Source organism: Acomys minous (assembly GCF_964271855.1).
Source record: "Acomys minous genome assembly, chromosome: 14".
NCBI lineage: Eukaryota > Metazoa > Chordata > Mammalia > Rodentia > Muridae > Acomys > Acomys minous.
The window spans coordinates 84,562,108-84,583,508 of record NC_140496.1 but is presented as its reverse complement, the minus strand read 5'-3'; the positions used below and the strand labels follow the sequence as shown (position 1 = coordinate 84,583,508).

At 48.8% G+C, this 21,401-nt stretch overlaps 1 protein-coding gene across 3 annotated transcripts; it reads right to left on the bottom strand.

Moving 5' to 3' along the window:
- Positions 1–299: 299 nt before the first annotated feature.
- PITX2 (paired like homeodomain 2) lies at positions 300–19,921 on the bottom strand. 3 transcript variants are annotated; one of them, XM_084756843.1, is made up of 5 exons: positions 19,659–19,921; positions 15,860–15,915; positions 15,283–15,420; positions 4,018–4,223; positions 300–1,563 (listed from the first exon to the last, which is right to left on the bottom strand). In XM_084756843.1, exons 2-5 carry the CDS (start codon positions 15,903–15,905, stop codon positions 1,000–1,002), a joined length of 954 nt encoding a protein of 317 aa, XP_084612969.1. In that variant the 5' UTR covers positions 15,906–15,915; positions 19,659–19,921; the 3' UTR covers positions 300–999. The 3 variants fall into 3 exon arrangements, with proteins under 3 accessions (XP_084612969.1, XP_084612970.1, XP_084612968.1); XM_084756844.1 differs by lacking the exon at positions 15,283–15,420; XM_084756842.1 differs by lacking the exons at positions 15,283–15,420; positions 15,860–15,915; positions 19,659–19,921 and adding an exon at positions 5,110–6,644.
- Between the last annotated feature and the right edge of the window lie 1,480 nt (positions 19,922–21,401).

The following is a 21,401-nucleotide window of genomic DNA, read 5'->3' as shown; positions in this document are numbered from 1 at the left end:
CTCGTTGGCATGCTTCAAATTTTCTCTCACCTTTCTTCTTTCTCTGGTATTATTTTCTAACCCCAATGGCATCTTATGGATTTAGGCCAAAGAAACATCAGAGGCACGTAGCACGTTGCAGCTTCCCCGCCTTCCGGGTGCTTCTCCTTTTCTCTTTTAGTTTCTGATGGATGGCTAGAATATATTTCTGCTGAGTGCTTTGCATGTTTGACTAGGCAGGCAGAGAAAACTGGTTTGTTTAGGAGGCAGTGACTGAAACACCCTGCCCAGGTGACAGAGAAAAGGAGAAAGAATCCAGACCAATTTGTATGCAGTATATTTTACTCCCAAGAAATAAAACACATTTTTTCATATTTGCTGAAAAGTAAAACAATAATATCGTACGAAATGTTATACACAGGATAGGTTGTACATAGCAGTTTCAGAAACAAGGCATCCACCAGAGAAACTACTCTAAAACTTATATTCACACATTTTTATAATAATAATATGTTAGAAACATACAGTGTGGCATTTAGTATATACATTCCTTTGCTCGCAAGCGAAAAATCCTAACCGATTTTGTATAACATGCTTTATTTTAAAGCCTAGCCTTTAAAAACACTGTTGTGATAGTACTAACAACTGCTTTTATAAAATTAATTTGACATTTCGATATATATACATCCTTTCAGTCATTTTAATGTTAACAATGCTAAACTTAAAAAATAACAAGCTTATAGTAATGTTAAAATGTCATATCCAGTCAAGCATTTGTTGGTGTACGCGTCCTCCAACTGTTGGAAATACTTTTAGCGAAAGATGTCAGACACTTAGGGGCGTTCCTTTGAAATCAAAGGCGCTCTCTCTTTGAATTCAGTGATTTCTTTTCCTCATATATTTTCTTTTTTTCTCTTCCTTCTCGTAGTGCGCACGACCTTGTAGCACAACTCTCAGTCTTTCTGGGGGCAGAGCTGCCCATTCCCACAGTCCTCCGGATCCCCACGCTGAGGGCGAGCTTCACACCGGCCGGTCGACTGCGTACTGGCAAGCACTCAGGTTGGAGGCCGGGTTCTGCACGCTGGCGTAGCCGAAGCTGGAGTGCTGCTTTGCTTTCAGTCTCAGGCTGGCTAGGCTCGAGTTACATGTGTCCCTATAAACGTACGGAGGAGTCGGCGGCGCGTAAGGACAGGCGGGCGTGGGCACCGCGGAATTCAGCGACGGGCTGCTCAGGTTGTTCAAGTTATTCAGGCTGTTGAGGCTGGAGCCCGGGACACCGGTCACCGCGGAGGGCACCATGCTGGACGACATACTCATGGATGAGATGGAGTTGGGTGGGGAGAACATGCTCTGCGAGGACAGGGGGTTGACGTTCATAGAGTTGAAGAAAGGGAAGCTCTTGGTGGACAGAGACGCTGACGTGAGGCCCTTGGCCGCCCAGTTGTTGTACGAGTAGCCGGGGTACATGTCGTCGTAGGGTTGCATGAGCCCGTTGAACTGCGGCCCGAAGCCGTTCTTGCATAGTTCGGCCTGCTGGTTGCGTTCCCGCTTTCTCCATTTGGCCCGGCGATTCTTGAACCAAACCTGGGGAGGTGGGGGGGGGGCGGGGATAAGGGATGAGACAGAGTACACAGAGACAATTAGTTTAAAAAGTAGCAAAACTCCTTATTTAAAAAAAAAAAAAGTACCAGAAGCCAACCTGAGTCACACTGAAGCGTGCAAGCACGCACGCACACACACACACACCCTGGCAGCTCCAGGCCCATGCAGTCTACAGTGAGCAGCGTATAAGCCACTGGGGATAGCGAAACAGCACCGGTGCTTGTCCAAGGCCTTAGTAAGGCTCTGCAGGCCTAGCCTGCTCCAGCCTGGGAGCCTGGGCTGTGAGCTGAGCCACAAAAACTCAACCGAATGCCTGTTGACCTAGGGGGCCGCTTGATATTCCAGGCCCTCTTAGGGCTTCAGAAACACTGTGAAGTACACGGACCCCGACCCATACCTTGGAAACTTAACTTCCATTCCAAAGCCACAGATCCAATGATGAGGATCCACTCTCCTCCCACACAGCCAGCCCCTCCCTTTCTTTCTCTCTAGTACCTCCAATCTCGGTCCCCCACCCCGCATGCCCTGGGACCCGGATGACACAACCTTCCACCCTTAGCAAAGCAACCAAAATAAAAGGCAAAAGACCACCTCTTCGTCTGCTCGTTAAATTCTAGGTACATAAATTGGGAATCTCGAACTAGTTTGTCCGTAGCCCTCCGTCTTCCTTGGTCTTGGTCTCTATCACTCTTCGCCCACCGGAGCCTGGCCAGCTTCAGGACTCAGCTTAGGACAGAATCAGCGCTGTTCTTTGGCTTTGCTTGCTACTCAAGCTGGCCAGGTCCCCCACCCGCGTCCCGTGGCCCCGCCACAACCCCTTTTCCAATCCACACAGGGGCCCCGCCAGTCGCTGCTTTTGTGTATTGGAGCGAGGCCTGGCCCAGCAGCCCAGAGCTGACACCGGTGATGTTTCACATTACACATCGCCATCGTCGCGCCCAGCCGTCTAATCCGCTTTTTTCCCCTTTTTTCCTTTCATTCCTGATTTCCTCCCCCACCCCTTTCCTCTTTGCACCCTATTGCTATAAAAAGCAAGCCTCACGCACTTGGCTGAAAAAGTAAGCGCCTGGAAGGAGGCAGCTGGAGCGAGTGCTGGTTGTACAGGAACAGGGCCGCAGAAACGCGGATGGGGTGGGAGGGCTCTCCCAGGGGATTTCAGCGAAAGACAAATTGTGTCTTTATTTTAATTCCTTGTCATTTCTATCCCGGGCCTTCTAAACTTTGCCCAGGCGAGAAGAGTACGTGCAAGGCCCATCCGTTCCCTGATGCTAAAGAAAGCTACAGAAAGACTGACCTTGCTCAAAACCACGCGGCCCCTGCACGAGAGCTGGCTCCTGCCAGTTAAACTAAAACCACTCCCCGGGTCTTTCCAGCTCTTTTATCAACCAGCATAGCCTAGCCTGCCTCAGTGCTACACTGACAGAGTCTTCCTTCTCTTCGCTTTGGGGAATTCGCTAGTTTTTGTTTTCGTTGTTCTCTGGTATTTTCTTTTCGCCCCCATCCCCACCCCCGCTTTCTTTTATCTACACAGAACGTATTTTCTAAAACAGCGGTCTCTGGATGCTGCTGGGTTCTGTTTTCCTCTTTCAGAATCTTAACTGTCTTGGATATTCCAACCGACCGGCGTTAAACCAGGATACTGCTATTGGGTAATTTATTTAAGCTCATTTTTTTCTTTTCTTTTTTTTCTTTTTGCCAGTCCATAAAGGGACAGATTTGCTACAAAGTAAAGGTAAGCTCTCTTTTAAATCTATGACTATAATTAAGAAAGGGGTGCGAGCACAGCCTTCGAGGAGCTGAACTTTCTCGAGAAGATGAATAAACCAAATTGAAACGTCTTTCTTTTCCTTTCTTACTAAAAGCGCTAGCAGAATAGTTGTTACTTCCAGGGATTAGAAAAGTAGGTAGTAGAGTGTGAAAGAAAGCTGAATAGCTGAAAAACACGCCCGGGGAAAGACTTGTAAGCAACTCTTCCTAGCGAAGGGAGAAAAGGCTGGGCCGGTCTAGGCGCGAAGGTTCTCCAGTGAGACTAACCCCTTGCGTGTTTCTGGAGGGTTTTCTTGTTCTAGGCGCACAGGTTGCAGCCTGTTCACAGCTCCTGGCGGGGAGGGATTTTATTGGCGCTCGTCTGGCGACTGCAAGCCGGGAACACAATGCCCTTTGCTGAGGAATGCCTGCGCGCTGCCCAGCTTGGGAGGGCGCTGGCTGGCTCGGCGGAGAGCTAGCGAGGCAGGCAGCTCTGCCTCGGAACCCGGAGCAAGTAACCCCTAGCACGCTAGCCGCCTGGTGGCCTTCAGCGTTTTCCTCTTGCAAAGAGACTTCTTACCCCACGCCCTTCCACCCCATCACTTCTACTCCCACTCCGAGTTGGAGGGTCTGAAGCTTAGCAAGGCTTCCCCCGCCCCTAATTTTTCCAGACTGGCTGCTGGTTCCTACCCGGACTCGGGCTTCCGTAAGGTTGGTCCACACGGCGATTTCTTCACGAGTGGACATGTCTGGGTAGCGGTTTCTCTGGAAAGTGGCTTCCAGCTCTTGCAGCTGCTGACTAGTGAAATGAGTCCTCTGCCGGCGTTGCCGCTTCTTCTTGGACGGGTCCTCTGCGCCCACGTCCTCATTCTTTCCCTGCTGGCCCTTATCTTTCTCTGAAAAAGTAAAACAAAAAGAAACACACATAGTGTCGGTCAGATTCCCATCTGCAAAACGCGACCTTCCAACCGGACCGAGGGGCGGAGACGGAGGCGGAGAAGAGCCCCGGCTGCTGGCCTGCTGGCGGGGGACAGGGCTGTACATTTTGGCTCCATTCCTTAGGAAGCTCTGTGTCGGGGGGTGAGCGGTGAAAGTGTGGGTGTGCGCGCCCCATTTCCTCCCCTCCTCCAGCGCCGCACGTTTTATTTACACGTTTATCTCACCGAGGCGGTACACTCATTTTTATAGCCTTTGCTCACAAGTATACACCCCTGGGAAGAAACAAATCTTTTAAGACACGCACATGTGCGTGTTTTACAGACAAATCCCCCAAACCTCAGATTTCTAGGCGGTTTTGGAAGTCCAGGAAAGCGGATGTTAGGATACAGGTAGGAATACACGTTCGCCAGCTTTTCACGGGGTGGGGAGGTATGCCTCCTTACTAAGGGCCTTTCTGAAGTGATTTTGGAACTACTTTTTAAAGGAGTAAATCTTCTCGGGTGGTAAAAGCCAACAAAAGAGCAGGGACAGAGTTGAGGCGGCCTCTGAACGTCCTTGAATTGAAATGGTGAGGCATTCGTGACCCAAGAAACTGAAGGAAGACCAAACTAGACGCGGTGGCATGTGAGGAATTACTAGCGCCACTGGAACCAAGTCGATTGGGACCGAATGGAATGGGTAGGGTCACCAGAATCCAGACTCCCGGAAGTTCTGCGTTGAGCTAACAGAACGACCACTCCCACCACGCCTCCCCTAGGAGGGGGCGACTTCCTCGGGGGTCAGCGGGCTTGGAGGCGCCGGGAGGCTGCGCTCAAATGTCCATGGGGCAGCGCGGCGCCTTACCTGCGGCTTCAGGGCTGGAAGTATCGGAGATTGTGTGCACCTCCAGTCTGTGTTTGGAGGAGTCCAGGGAGCGGGGCTGACCAGGAGCCAGGACCGAAGCCATGGCTAACGCCTGGGGATGGTGACAGAAGGGTGAGGAGGCGGCCGACAGCTTAGTCCCGGCTGCTCGGTGCTCCAAGGGCAGCGGGCCTTTCATGCAGTTCATGGACGAGGGGATGCAGCGCCCTGCGAGTCCAGGACTACCTTCAGTCGAACCCCGGTTCTGGGTAGCGCTTTAGGCGCCAAGTGTCGCCTTGTTAGCCGAGACCGTAGAGCCAGGGGAGGCAAACTCCTGCCGAGTCCTCGAGCCAAGCTTCCCTCGTCTCCTACAGCGGAAGGCTCCAGCCAAAAAGAGTTCGGCAGCCGATAATCGGGGGACCACGGAGACTTAGGGACGTACGCAGGAGGGAGCCGCTGCGAGCCTCTTTAGGGAGCCGACTTGCACGATCCAAAGCGAAACAAGAATGGGCAAAGACCCTTTTCTTGCCTCCCTCCCTCCCCCAGATACCCCTCCAATAAGGATAGCTACGGGCGCGCTCTGCCCGCCCCCCGCGCTGCAGCCTTGACAGCGAAGTGTCAAGAGTGACAGGGACAGGTAGCTGATATTAGATCCCCCGCGGCGGCTGCAGCCGCCACGGCCACGGCGCGGGCTTCTGAGCACACTCTCCGCGGCGCACGCACACCCCCTCGGGCCGTCGAGCTGGAGCCGAGCCCCGCCGCAGCTCAGCTCCAGACAACCCGGCGAGCGACAAGCAAGATCTGCGGCTCCGCGCTTCCCTGTTGGCCTAACATCTTAAAACTAGAGGCGGGTTCCTGGTGGCAAGACGTCACTCTGCTGCGGCCCTCCCCAGCTCTCCCCGCCTCTGCCTCCTCCCAGACCCTTCTCTGGCTTGGAGTGACGTGGCTACACACCAATCACGAGGCCCCGAGCCGCGGCCGAGGGATGGTTCTGCCTGCACCTATCAGCAGTGCGAGGCCCAACTAATTTCTAGCTGTGCCCACTCGGTCTACACAGGCGCGCTCCTGGGAATTCTGCTCCCGCCAAGCCAAAGGCGACCCGGCTTTTGGTTAGGGCAGGAAGGTGGAGAAAAAGGAGGCTTGGAGTCGGAAGGGTCGGGTAAAGAAGAAAAGTCCAGGACCCATATGTATAAGGCTCAGCAAGCACCCCCTTTCGTTCCTTTTGTGTCTCACCACATCCATTTCAAGACAGAGTTTCCCCACACTGTGGGCCAACACAGAAAGGAGATGTGCTACCTAGCGCTGTAAAGTTAAAAACATCAGCAAATGACCGTTCCCATCTTAATTCCGCCCCCCACTCCAATCGCCTGTCAGGTTAATGTCCCGCTAATCTGAGGAAGCTTTACTTTAATTGCAAAGAAGACAGAATCTTGGAAAGGCGGGCTAATAAATTAGAAATCGAGAAGAAAATGGACCCGTCAAAAGAAAATTACCTTGACTTTAGTCTAACAACTGCTTGGTAGTTCACTCTGGATTTATACATGAATAAAAAGTCGCCTCAAATCACGTCTTTCGTAATGCTTATTAGTCCCCAGACAGAAAACTCACAATAGAGTAGAAACCCTAACCCAGCGTTTTCGAAATGCCGAAAGCTTATCCATTCTACTTAACGTTGATTAAGACACATCCTAGATCTTTCAAATTCCTTGTACACTGTATTAAGCTCGCCCTAGCCAGAGAGAGCTGTGCTTTAAATTCGACTCTCTTGTTTACTTTATTATCAATCAGATTCAAATCCAGGCTTTAGCCCGTAGAATCAACAACCTTGAGCTAATTATATAGAAAATATGTCTTAATGAATTTCCATACAATTAAGAACGTTGCCAAATGACCAATTTCAAGGATGATTTTTAACAGTCATTTTCTTTTCCTAGGGAGCTCAAGGCTGTCTTGAATCATTAAAGCACAAGTAGGCGGAAACAGTAGGTTTGTACTAAGGGGGGGATGGGGGAGCTTAGATGACCGCCCAACTAGAGAAGCAAAGTCTTTTCCATTTGTATAAAACAAAACAGATCACCCATGGAGGCATCAGCACAGTGCAGCATTATGTCAAAGGAAATTTAAGTTCCAAAGATATAAATTCAAACACATTCAAAAATATTTTTTCTAAGTCCTTAGTAGGATTGGAGGGGAGGATCCACTCAGTGTTAGAGCTCACAAGGTTCTGGGTTTGAGATCTGGCAACACACACACACACACACACACACACACACACACACACACACACACACACGTTCTGTCCCCCAGCAGAAGTCTGCTGAAGAACACAAAGTCATCTACTCCCCTCCCGGGTTTCTGCATTTTCGATGGTTTCTCTGTGGAGTTAGTGTTATCTTCCCTGTACATAGTTTGTTTGATGGTATAGTCAATGATTTGCAACACCAGCATAAAGAATCTTCAGCAAACTCCTTCCTAGCTCTTATTCACAAGACTGGGGGACTTAGCCAGGCACCGAGTAAATGAAGATGGCTACAGACATAGTTAGAACATCTGTCTCCTCTCTTTTACCCCCACCCCCACCCCAATGCTGTCAACAATTCCTCCCATCCAAAGAACCAAATGAGAATTATTTCCAGGCTCTTCACACTATTGTCAGTCCACTTTAAGAATGCAGACATTTCTTTATAAGAGTTCTTAGTTTTAACCTTTTATTCCCCTCACCTCATTCTACACACACACACACACACACACACACACACACACACACACACACACCCCTGCTCACAACACAACACATGTCCTTGTGGCAAGCCTGTGTCAACTGAGGCTCATATGTCCAACTATATTAGGTCCTGCAACCTTATCATTAAATTATACACACTACACCAGCAGCCTGTTGGTAAAGAAGGTTAAATTAATTTACATTCTACTCATTATCTGGTGCTTAAATGGGGTGTTTTATCCCTGAGATTTGGCGGGCGAATCTCCTTCTCAGACCCCACAGCGTTTCACTGAAGACAATGTTCTTACATCTGTAGTGGTTTTTAATCTGATAAGACTCTAATTTGCTTAAGTCTCTTAAATAAGGGTTTTAAATGTTTCTAGCCATTTTCTTATTGAATTTCCTCTAATTCCTTCAAGATCATAAAGTATACGTGTAAAGTAAATATTTTCTCCTGTGCACTTGCCAGCCAATGCCCTATAACTAAGTCAATATGAATCCAGATCTTTTCTGCCCAATGTATTTACTAATCATATTCTAGTTTCTTCTTTTTAAACCTCAGCATAACGTGGGCATCACAATGCCATAGCCTATAATGCTTCAATTCATGGCAGACTCCATTGCACCAAAGAATGAAAGATTTTCTACTTTTGTGGGCATGCTCTTCTCTGCCTCAAGATCTGAATCCTGGAGTGGCAAAACAGTTGTCAATGATGATGATGATGATGATGATCATGATGATTTGGGGTTTTTTTTTTTGGTTTTTTTTTTTTTTGAGGTTAGAAGCCTTTTTCAAAACACATTTTTCTGAAAAACTGAGTGGCAAAGGTTCATATAATTTTTCAAGGTCATCTCTCACTCATCCCAGAGACTTTAAACCTAAGCTCTGGTGGTTCCACTCTTGTAGTAGAACATTCATATGGACACACACACACACACACACACACACACACACACACACACACACACACACACACAGGGAGGGCCTCAAGCAGACCCCCAAATGAATGGAAAACCCGAGGGTAAGTGGTAGTTCCTCATAGTGCCAAACTATGGGAGACTTTGGAAAGACACAGATGCACTGACAGCCAAGTCTCAATAGACAAACATTTAAATGGTGTGGAACCACCGAGATCAAGAGAATAAAGACATCCATGAAGTACGCAGGGAATGCTGATTAAAGTAAAAACTGAGTCCAACCTCATTGATGTGTGTGAATAGATACATTTGAGCACTCGCACACATACAACTGATTCAAATATGTTAAAAAAAATTTTTTTTTCCACAGTCAACTGACCCTCTCCTGCTTGCCTTATGTATGCTAAGCTGGTCTGCTGACATGTTGTCAGCCTTTTAAGGACCAAAAAGGTTCAGGCCAGAGTAGGGTGTGAAGGTGTGTGATGGAGGCCAAGGAATGTTTTGCAATAAAGACTAAATGGTAGTGGCCAATTTTGGAGTTCTAATCGACTAGTTAAGATTTGTAAGATAGTCACAAGGTGACATAGATGAAGAAGGAGCTGTAAGTTAAATTGTACCTCCAGTGAGTTCAGTACTGCTTCGAACTCCAGTGGATTCTTCATGATTGACTCTAGAAATGATGGTGACTTCAGCCATCATCAGAGGTCTTTTCTATTGGAGGTTAAGAAAAGGGGGCTAGGGGAAGCCTGGACTCTCCATTGTATAGGAAGCCTGGTGTTAGGAGTCACCAGTGGCTGCCTAACTAGGTTTTCTTGCTTCAAAGAAAGACCCTCCAGGAGGGAAATTTGTGACATAGGGTCAGGCGTGTTTTGAGCTGGTATTTGCCACCGATTACTGGTCTTAAAGTCTTATTTAATTTCACACTGTTTAGTGTTAGTTGAACAAACTCCCTCCAGCCATCGAGGTGAGCAGTAGGTCTGGGCAGTCGCTGTGGTAGTTGTGGAGTATGGGCTGGGACCCAATCAATCACTCCTCAGATTTTGTAAAGATTCTGCCTTCAGAACTCACCTGGAAGATGGCTCAATTAGAGGTCTCCCTGAGCTGTCTGGCCATAAATGTGTGTGTGTGTGTGTGTGTGTGTGTGTGTGTGTGTGTGTGTGTGTGTGTGTGTGTTGCATAACCCCAGGTGGCTCAAGGCTGAGGTCTGGCCAAGGACTCACTATGTGATAGGCAGTATGTGTGTGGGGTGGGGTGAGGCATGGAGGTCATAGAAGTTCTGGCAACATACCCAGAGAAGTGACCTCTTATCCCTACTTTCAGTTGCCTGGGCACAAACCAGGCTTAAATCGCCAACACCCACACCCCCACCACCTCCGTGAAAGTGACCATTCCTCCCAAATTAAAAGCTTCACTGTGGATGTTTTTTACCCCCTAAATGCCACAACAAGTTTAGGTTTGTTAAAGAGGCAAGTTCTGTTCTCTATCAGAAGGCCAGAGACGAACCTACCCACTGCAGCCCCATAAAAAACAAAAACAAAAACAAACAAACAAACAAAAAAACTGTGTGTCTGCACTACCAGCTCTAGTATATTTTAATTACTCAGCCTTTTGATGGGGATTTGGGTGACAACCTGGGAAGGTATTGGTGAGAAAAGAGGGAGAAACTAGGAGGAAGGAGGGTGCTGACACTACTAACCCAAAAAGCCCCTAGTGCCCCCTCACATACTGGCACCTGAGCATGGCAGGTGTGCTAGACACTCTAGAAAGCACTAATGTATTGAATCACAAGATTAGTAAAGTTAAATGTGATTTGGCTGTATGGAGAAGAGAGGGGAAAAGAGGAAAGAGAGAGAGAGAGAGAGAGAGAGAGAGAGAGAGGGGGGGGGGAGAGAAGGGGAAGGCTGAGAAAAGCAAGGGCAGGAAGAGAATAAAAATGAAAATAAATACAGATATCCAGGTTTGGAAAGAAGGAGGTGAAAGGGGCTAACTGGAGTCACTTAAAAAAATAATTGGATTAAATCAATCCCCTCTCTCTAGCTCATGTTCACCTCCTTTTCCTATTTCTCTCACTCTCCCTTCTTTCTGTTTTTTCTCTCCTAGACATGCTGGTAGCTAACATTCGGCATTAGTTGCCATGGTGACCATAAATCACATAAATCCAAAAATACCCACCTATAATCTGAGATGAAGCTTTTATTTCCCTAGCGAAATAATATTTTAAAAGCTGTCAGCTGACAAAAAAAAAAAAGGAACCCACCTCATTGTAGTAACCTTAGTAATGTATTACTCTAAAGGTTTAAATTAAAATGTCAGCCTGTTCAAAACATGCTGGGAGAATCTTGGGCGCTCTTCATGTCAGACCCTCACAAAGGAGTTGACTCCATCACTCCTAATGCTCCTTTTCGCGCTCGCGCGCGCATACACACACACACACACACACACACACACACACACACACACATACACGTGCTCGCGCACGCGCGCGCGCACGCGGGGGTGCTTGCTCCAGGATTTTATTCCCCCCACCTCAACTACTTTAGTCTTAATGGACTCTAAGCACTATAAAAGAAGAGAGTGTTGTCCTGTATCCAAAAGAAGCCTGGTCCAGCGTTGAGGATTTTAAGGGACCTTTTGTGGGTGGATGAGTGGGTGGTCTTTGGATGGTCTTTAGAAGTTAAGAAGAAAGAGAGAAGAGCTGGAGAGAGAAAAGCTGCCCTGTGGAGAGCTGAGCCGACAGTCAAGTGCTGTGGTTAGTGAAGGCCAGAAAGGGTGGGTCTGGTCCTCAGCTCCAGCCTTCTTTCCACGGGGAAGAAACTTTCCCAGTGGGAGTCCCTGGGGAGGGGCCTGTGGCTGCAGTCGAGGCTTTTGTCTTCTAACTTGGGCTGTTGTCTTTTGCCTATCTTGGATTACAGGGTGTTCGCCTAGATGAAGAGCCATTAATTACCCATTCAGTCAATATTAGGAAGACGACAAAGCTTTTTACATAGGATTAAGAAGACATCAGATTGTTCCATTAGTATATTCCTGCTCACGAATAAGCTTTCGTTATACATTTCCTTTTCCCCGGAGTCGCTCTAACAACTGCTGCATATATTAACTGCAGTCTGTGCGGAGTAACAGCCTAAGCGACCTAAGAAACTTTCAGTGAGAACTGAGGCGTTTGGGAGGAACGCCACCTGCAAAGAACGCTTGCCACCGGTCCTCAGGGACTGACTACCTGGACATCTGGTACAATTTCCCAGTAGGGTTGGGGGTTGGAAGCCACGGGCAGAGAAGGCAGCTTCTGCCAATAAACTGCAGGTTTAATGGCGGTGGAGATGGTGTCCAGTGGGGAAAAGGAAATAGAACTGTCACCAGTCGGTTTTCCCGTCTCTTTGCTTTTTCAGGCTTCCAATCTCCTTCAGCTAGCACCTGCACTTTGCCTCCTAGTCACAGGCAAGATCTCTCTACTTTTCCACACAACCTCCTTTCTCAGGGCTTAGATCCCTGCCCCAGGCACCCCCGTTTTGCATTTTGCTAAAGAGTGTTTGAGTGGCTCTTGCGAGAAGGTTTTCCCATTTAAGTAGCTTCTTAATGGCGAAAGGAAACTGGATTATTTGCTTTTGTGAGTAAATTAGGAGTCCGCACAATTTGAGCTTCGCCAGGCCAGTGTTTGTTGATCAAGTGAATGGGAGCCCAAGAAGGAAACCGAGCTCACTCCAGGGCCAGAGTTGACCCTCACCGCACCCTCCTCGGAAGGGAATTGAGTTGCCACTGTGGGGACAAGGGACGTGTGGGGAACCAGAGGATTGGGAGGGACTTTGAAATTTCCTTCCCAGGCGGGGAAAATCGGGGACTTGGTGCGACCAGAATACTTTCAGACCAGCCATTCTGTCAAGGCTATTTAAAAATTAATGGCGTGGTAGGGGGAAAGCAGGCAAAGTACTGGCCTCCTGTCACCGGGCAAACTGGACAGGCTTTGAGGCCAAGAGGGCGGTTCTGTGGGCTTTTGGGCCCTACTCTACAACAGCGACTCCCAAACACTCTCCACTGTGTTCTCTTCTTGAAAGTCAAGACTATCTTAAGAGTTCTTTAAAACAAAACAAAACAAAACAAAACAAAACATAGCTCCAAGTCTTCAGCTGGTCTAGGACCGGCCAAAGTGCCTCCCCGTCCTGGTGCCTGACTCTGTTAACTCTCCTGATCCCTACACTACCGCCAGTTTCGAGATTTGAGCTCTGGTGGTGGGTATAAGGAGCCTCCCTAGTTTGGTTCCCTTAAGGAGCTCACAGAGGAGGGTATTTAAGAGAGAAGAGGTGGGCACCTTCATGGCTTTTCTTTGTCACCGCATGACACTTAAAAGCATGTTTTTCTTTTTTTTAAAAAAAGAAGAGAAACCTTAAAAGTACAGAAAGCAAATCCTAGTCCAAAGTTTGTTTATTCCGTAAATTATTTTTTTATAATCCCTAAAAGGCACTTAACTCTGGCGACCTTCTTGCAGTTACTAAGGGTTTTTGCTCATTATCATTTGTCTATGACTTTTAAAAAAATTTATCAGTCCACTAAAAAACAGTAAAACCAAGCTTTTCAGTGTCTCTTACTATCGCATGCCTCTTTTGAATTAATTCCATTAAACACATTTGGACAACATTTTTTTCTCTTCAGTCCAAAAGATAGAAAAAATAGACATTTTGGCAATATAGGGGGAACCTTTCATACACTCTCTAAAATAATCCATCCTGCAAGTTCTCTCTCTCTCTCTCTCTCTCTCTCTCTCTCTCTCTCTCTCTCTCTCTCTCTCTCTCTCTCTCTCTCTCTCTCTCTCTCTCTCTCTCTCTCTCTCTCTCTCCCTCTCCTTCCACCTTCACGTTCTTTCCCCCTTCTTTCTATTGTTAAAAGCGAATGCTAGCGTACTTGACAGCCAAGACTTAACTCCGTAGTCCCTTAGTCGCACCCTGCCTACCTACAAGGACCCTTATCCCACAGCTGGCTCCTTGACAATGTCCTGCGTCTACTAGCTGGAAAGCAGACCACCTAGCCTCAGAAAAAACACTTCGTTGGGTCAACTAAATCAAGGTTGAAGGTGGAGTCGAGTCCTCGGGTCACAGACCACAAGACATAACTTGCCCTTCGCTGAGCCACAGCCGGCCCGTGCCCCGCCCCCCCCCCCCCCCCCCCCCCGCGAAGTCAGATCCCGAGCTTTCCTAGTCTGGTCAGGGCCGAAGGCGAGCTTGCACAAAGCATTTTCCCTGGAAGTCATCACTGCTCTTGATTTTTAACCATATCTCAAACATTCTCTGGTCTAATAATTTATTTTTACGACCGATTATCAAACAGAAGAAGAATTTAACACAATCTTAATGACAGAAATCACCCGACATTATCTCTGCATTGCCCCCATTTAACCCCTTGGGGTTAATCCCGGACAAGTGAGCATTTAACCGGCCCAGCAGGACGACCGTGGATGTGTGCAGTGTCAGGCGGGGAAGCTGCAGCTTGTTTTAGGCCTTTTATTTCAATAAATGATGCTTTTCCCTTAGATACGCGCAGAAAGCTTTTGTTTTTTTGTTTTTGTTTTTTTTCTTAATAATACTTTCGTTTACTTGACGTTACTTGGCGTTCCAAATTATCCCCTTTGTCACACATTACATGTGTGTGGGGGTTAGGGGCCCGAGGGTTGTGGGGAGTTTTAGCTCCTCATACAATCAAAGGTCAACAACCTCCTAAGGTTGGGCACTTACTTGTGGAGCCTGGAAAACCCGGAAAATAGAAAAAAAAAACCCTAAATTAGATTCTACATGTATTCCAAACGAAGGCCTCTTCATCTCTTATGCGCAGACGTGCATTACCTAGTGACAACTTCCAATTTCCCCAAGGCGTGGCTGTGCGTGGGAGACTTTTTAACCTTTTGCACAAACCTACAGACTGCTACAGAGTGAAGCCAGCCAACCAATGAAACACTTTATCTAAGTCCAAGGCCTAGCGGCTAGCTCAGCAGCAGGGGCTCGCTGACCGGCACTCGCAATCCCCTGCGACCCTCATGTGCTGTGCACAGTTGCTGTCTCCGGCTCTTCAGGGCTGTTTTCCAAACCCAGACCCTCTGAAGCGAGCCTTCAACACTGTTTTCCAGCGTTTGCCTGGCGCGATAAACTCTGCACCCACCGGCCTGTGTTGGGGGGCATGGCTGTGAGCTTCAGGGACCCGATAGGCCCGGGTGTGCTGCGTGCAGTGGGACCGGGCGAGCGACAGAGGTCGCTGTTGGACCACTTTGCACGCGAGATGGAGAGGCCTTGTAAGGCTGGGGCGTGCGCAGGGGATCAGACCACAGGGAGAGAGAAAAGGGAGAGGTGTTGGGTCTCAGGAGTGCAGTATAATTTGTGGAAAGGAATTAAAGTCCCTGGGACGGCTGCTTCGCGTTCTACCCAGAGGCCAATTGTCGAAGTTCTGCAGTGGGGACACCGGCTCTGGCGGCTTCGCCTGCCTGTGCTTCACCGGAGGCCTACAGTCCGGGAGGCGGGACCCCGGCGCGCGGCTTGTTGCTTCCCTCCCCCCCTTACCATTGGCGCCGGGATGCTGCCGCGGGAACAGCTTGCTGCTGGCTGCCTCTTTCCGGCTCTCGAGAGAGTCCGTGAACTCGACCTTTTTGATTTCGGAGTCTTTGGAGAAAAGACATTCAACGGCCGCCGGCTGCACGCCTGGGCCGCGAGTGCGCCCGCCCCACGTGCGGTGGCAGGGGGGTGCCAAAGGGCGGCGGAAAGGCGCCCCGGGTGAGGGCCAGGGTTTAGGGGAGAGGCGAGACGGAGGAGAAAGAGGGACAGAGAGTAAAGACCCCGTTAGAGGAAGGGAGGTTCGCACGCCTAGCCCTCTAGTCCCTTGGCAACTCAGTACAGGCTGTGGTCTGTCCCAGTGCCACCTGATGGGCAGCCTGGAGGAGTATCAGGGCAGTTCTCGCTGGTTCACCTGACCCCAAACCTCCCCCTAAAAGGCAAGGCCGCGCCTGTACTAGTCTGATCTCCTTTTTGCTTAGGCCTCCTGGAGAAAACTCCAGTTGCAGCGGAGCCGATGCCTTTTTTCCTCTCTCGCTTGGCGTAGCCTCCCATTCCAGGGACCCGGGCAGGAGAAGTGGCCTCTTACCTAATTGCACACACGCCGACACTAGTTTGCGGCAATTGGTCTCCATTCCCCGTTATCTGCAAAATAGAAGAGAGGAAGGACTTTGAGAAATGGCGATCGCCAGGAGCAGAAGGCTCAAAAGCTTGTTGCTTGTACTAAGGTCAGGATCAACTCCAACTGTTAACCACCTACTAAGTGCTGGGATTTAGGCACGCTTCTCTGGCCTGAGAGCCTCCTGGAGCCAAGCAGCATCTTCTGAGCCTCAAATCCAAGACTCCCACCTATGTTTACCTGCAGGGATTTATATCCCTAGCTGAAGGGGGAACGGCCCAGAGGTTAGGGGGCAAATAAAATTGCGGGGTTCTGGAGAAGCTGCTGGGACTACGTTCAAGGACGTCTAGGCCTTAAAGCTTCAGCTTATACACAATTTGGGGGTGGATAGAATGGACTTTTCTTTAGAAAGATCACCATTCAATACGGTGTCAGTCAATTTGAGCTCAGCAAACATTTGCAGAAGGCCAGAAACAGCTTGGCCGGTTCCACAAAGCAACTTTCCCCCCGTTTTCTGTAATTCTGAAAGGAAGGGACTCTTGGCCCAGGGTGCTCCAGAAGCGAGCTGAATTAAGGCCTCTCGTCCACCAAGAGCCGTGTTTCCATATTTAGCCACACTTTTCCCTGGAGATACTCATCCAGCCATTTATTTACCCTAAAGTATGATTTAAGATCGCAGAGCTGAGATACGCGATGGGCTGAGCAAGACAGGAGACCCGGGCAAGCGTTTCTGGAGGGGCCGCCAAGCCCAAAGCACTGGGGAGGCTGCTCCTCCAGTTTCTGCTTTTCCCGTCTCAGGCAAGCTAGATCCTTTTCAAATTTCCAACCGCAGCTCAGACAGCCAAGCTTTTGACGCGGCCCCTTTTCTTTGCCACAGGCAAACCAAGAGAAGTGGGTGGCGGCGGAGGGGCTAGATGGAGTGGTTGCTTTCAAGACAAGAAAGGGAAGAAGGCGGTGGGTTTCTCAGGCCCCATGGATCTTGGCTCCTGACTCTTGCTAACCAGGGTGCGCCTGCGGTCCGAGGGTCCGTTTCTCTTAGAGCCCAGGGCTGGAGGTGGAAGCCGGCATTGCCAGGCTGGTGGGCCTAGTTTTGGCCCGAGGTGCATTTCCGTGTTCCCCAGCCTCTCCTGGAGCAATCCAAGCTCCAGGGGACTATGGCCAAGGTCGAGCTGCCTGAAGGAGGGGCCACCCGGTGTAGTGGCTAGAGAGATCCAAGAGTGGGGAGCCACACTCAGTGTCCCCCCCCCCCTCACACCAGCTAGTGAGCACCGGTGTGGGGACTCTGCCGATCCTTGTGGACCCGTGGGCCCAGAAGTAGCAGTTTGGCGGCTCCAGATTTAGCGATTCTGCAGTAAAATCACAGGATTAGTCCCTGATTGAGATGTCTGTTCGGGAGATATTACAAAATTCATTATCACAGCTTTCTACTAACTCGATATGAAGTAACACAGATGGGATTTTATTAGTCCAGACTTCAAATGTTTACTTATGATAATTTCGGGAGAAATTTGCATGTCATCATCATTTCGATAATCTTTTTTTTTATATGTCTGAACTGGCTGCATTATTAGCCAGTAGCCACAGCATTGCAGATGGCAATTGCAAATAGTTTTACTTATTTATTTTTTTAAGGACTGAAATATACAGAAGAGAAAGACCTGATCAGAGACGGTAAAGTCAGTTACTACACATTTCCTCCCCACCCCCTATGCTTTGGTGCTGAAGACCAAACAAAGCAATAGGAAGGAAGAACCTTCAAGAAAGGATAGTCTTCAGCCCAAGGAATAAAAAGAAAATCAAGACGTGTTCCTTAGCTCCTTGCTACACGTCCTTGTGACTTTGAGATGCATTTCGCAGCCACATGAGTCCCGAGACTTTAATTTTATGCTCTATATAGTGACCAGGTCTAGTAAATGGGTTCTGTCTATATAACTGAGGAATATATTTTTTTCTTTAAAGAGAGATCTTCAAGTCTTATCTGCTGATACTCAAACTCGCCCTATCAAGAAGGCAGCTAACGCGTGACAAATTTCACTACCAGACCACACCAGATTACAACACTGGATTTGGTGGCTAATCTCAACATTTTTGATAGGAGATGTTTCCTGATTTGAAGTTACTCTCATGCCAAAAGTCCTCATCCCAGTTGGAATGTGTATACCAAGCAATCTGGTTTGGGTCAACTTCCAGTCTATATTGTGATTGTGTTAATAAAACACCACACAACAATTACTGCATGCGCAGTACCACTCTGGACAGGCAGACAGGCAAGTCCTAAGAAACAGCAGTTTGCTTTAACAATAATTTCTGATGAGCAACACGAGAATGAAATTGTAGGGAAACCATGGTTCTAATCTTTCTTTAAAAACCCTTTTCTATTTCACTTCTTTCGATTGACTCCCTCATCCTACAGCAGCGCCGTTCACGGAAAGTGGAAAAACACAAAGCTTGAGGACATATGTTTTAAATGAACTAAATTGGTGTGATTGGGCAGTAAATTAATTTGCAGTGGGTAATCATTTAAGGAAATTAAGATACCACTTTAACACAGCTCCGTGTCTTACCATGAGCAAGCTTTCTTTAAAGCTCCGTGGAATGCATGCTTCTGGGGCATTAAAAGGCCGTGCTCTACTTACAGGACAAAGCAGGCCAATAACTTAACTGTAGTTTTGTTGAGGCAAAGCAAAACATTCCATAAGTGAAGTAGCTACTTAAAAACAAAACAAAACAAAACTTTAAACGTCGATGATTGGACTACTGTGCTCATTTTCAACCCCACCAACAAAAAACAAACCCTCAATTCATTTTGGTTACAAGCCTAGTTTCTGTGAAATTATTGGTATGTGCATTTTAAGTGAAGTTGCCTCCAAATGATACTTTATGTGATTAAAACATCTTTAGTTGGACTAATGGTCTGAAAAGGATGCAGAGATCTCTTAAAATCAGATTTTTTTGTTAAATAGTTTAGAATGTATGCATGACTATTACTGTAATTCATATTTTCAAAAGCCCCCCTCCCATTTTAATTTGCCTCAATAAAATACGGCACTCTTACATAACAGAATAAAAACAAAAACGCCCCAGTTTCTTAGGATAGTTTTATTTCTAAGTTGTTTAGAGAAGGTGACTAAATTGCAGTAAAAAGACCGTGTTTCCCGGTTTGGAATCGCATGTTTTTACTTAGTTACCGGTTGCAAAACAGTTGCTTCCCTGCATCAGTTTAAAATGCGTTTCCTGCAGTCCAAGATTGGAGCTGACCGGTGATCAATTTAAAGGATTTATAATCCGAAGTAATTGTGCGGGCTTGGCATCTAGGCCTGGCTCCCAGGTAATTCGCTTGGGCCTGAGAGGTCACTAACTGCCAGTTAAGATGGAATCTCTTTTCTCCAATGGGTAATGATGGGAAGGGACTAATCTATTCCAGTAGCAGAAACTTTGTAGCCGGCCCTTTATCTTGGGCAGGCTAATCCTCAGCCAGAGGATTTCTCTTAGTCTTGTTGGCATCGAAATTTCAGGGAAGATGCCTCGTTTTAAATGCCAGCCGAGTCTGGCTTCCACTCGACTTCAACGCCCGGCAGGATTGTTCTAGTGTCTGCGATTGAGGACGAAAGGAGCAGGGCTCTGCAAGATTTGTTTGCCAACTGCGCTACCTCGGGAGAAACAAGCCCGGAGAGTCACAAATCACACGCGGCGGAGGTTCTCCAAAGTGGAACAAATTTCCAGACTCGCATTATCTCACAGCTCTGTGGGAGAGAGGGCCTCCACTTACCCGCTACTGGAGAGAGCTGCTGTCTCTGCGTCCCACCGCTTCCCAGGGTGACTGCCGGGCGGCGGAGGCTCCGGCTGCACAGCCAGCTCCGTGGAGCGGGCCTGGGGGGAACCGCGGGGATCTTGAAGATGCCAAGTTCCCAGAGGGTCCACGCGGGGGGCTGCGAAAGCTAGCAGGCGCCGGTAGTTTCTGCCTGCTGCTCTCCGGCTTTCTCTCTCGGTCTCGCACTCTCTCTCCCCTCCCTCGCTCTCATCCCTCTCTCTTCCCTCCGCTCCGACTCCGTGTGCGGAGTGACGTGACGTCAGCAGAGATTCCACCAAACTCCAGTGCACAGTGGCGCGCGGGCGGGCGGCCGAGCCTGCAGTACGCTAGGCGATCAAGGAGCCAGCACACCGCTTGGGCCACTGGGGGGTGGGTTGGGGGGGAGCGTGCTGGGGCTACCGTCGGTACGCGGGACGTCGAGGGCTGGGAAGTGAAGCCCTGGAGAGGGGCTGTGGCGGCAGAGGAGCAAGGCGGGTGGCTACAGCTAGAGCTGGCCCAGCGGCTAGAGCTCACTCAAGCTGGGGAAGGGGGTGGGGTGAGGGGACGAGGATGGGATGGAGGACAAGGGAAAAAAAAATCCTGTGTCAAACCCCGGGCCCTTCAATATAAGTGGGTGTGTGTGGGGCTGGCAGAGGCTGGGAAGACCGAAACCTATTCGCGCGGAGCGAAATCACGAGGAAGGGACAAGGAAAGTGGCCCATGAAACGAAACAAAGGGCAGTGTGCCTTGGTTTGAAGCGTGTGAGGCTTCGGTAGTGTGGGTGTGAGTGTGCGCGCGTGACCTCCTTTCAGGCTTTCGGAGTTGAGGAACTGGTTACAGCACGGAGTGACAACAAGGGGCTGTGAGATTGAAGGAAGGGAGAGATCTACAGAGGGCTTACTGGAAGTGGGTGGATGGATGGGGTGGCGAAGGAGATGGTGACGACCGTGGGGAAGTTAGAAAAATAGGGAGCGCTAGTAGCTGGAGGTGGGAGGGTCACAGTCGACAGTGAGGAGAGAGAGAGAGAGAGAGAGAGAGAGAGAGAGAGAGAGAGAGAGAGAGAGAGAGAGAGAGAGAGAGAGAGAGAGAGAGAGAGAAGAGAGAGAGATAGGTATCACCAGAGGCCAGGCCGACTAAGGCACAGCGTCTGAGGTCAAGGCGGGTATATCCCAGCGTTTGGAGCGTAGGAGCACAGGTAGACAGGGCCACACACCGACCGGCCAGTGTCTGTGCAGGGATGAGATCTCGGACTCAAGGCTGGGACTTTCCAAGTCTAGAGTTTCCTCTGCTGTACCTACACTCAACAAGTTCACCCCGGGTCACGGATATCTCATTTTTTAAAATGACGAGGTTAAGGTTCCTGACTGAGAGTGGTATTAAATTGCACGGAATGGGGGCGGGGAAGGAGGACCGTTTCCCCCTTGTGAACGTTTGCTCTTAAAAGTCCAGGGCGTGTAAGGTATGAAGGGCCATTCCCACTTCTAAAAGTGTGTCCTATTTCTAATTCCTCATTTTCTGATTTCCTAATGAGTCTTTATTTTGGTAAGGAACAGGATATTTTGGCCGGGTCTTGCCTTCGGGAGGAAGGACGATAAATATGATTCGCCTGGAGGACCAGGTGTGAAGGCGTCTGCCAGGCATATGGGACAAAGTTTTTTTCCGATCTCAAGGGCATCCTGTCAATATATGTTTTAGGAAATTATCAGAAAACAACCGTACCTG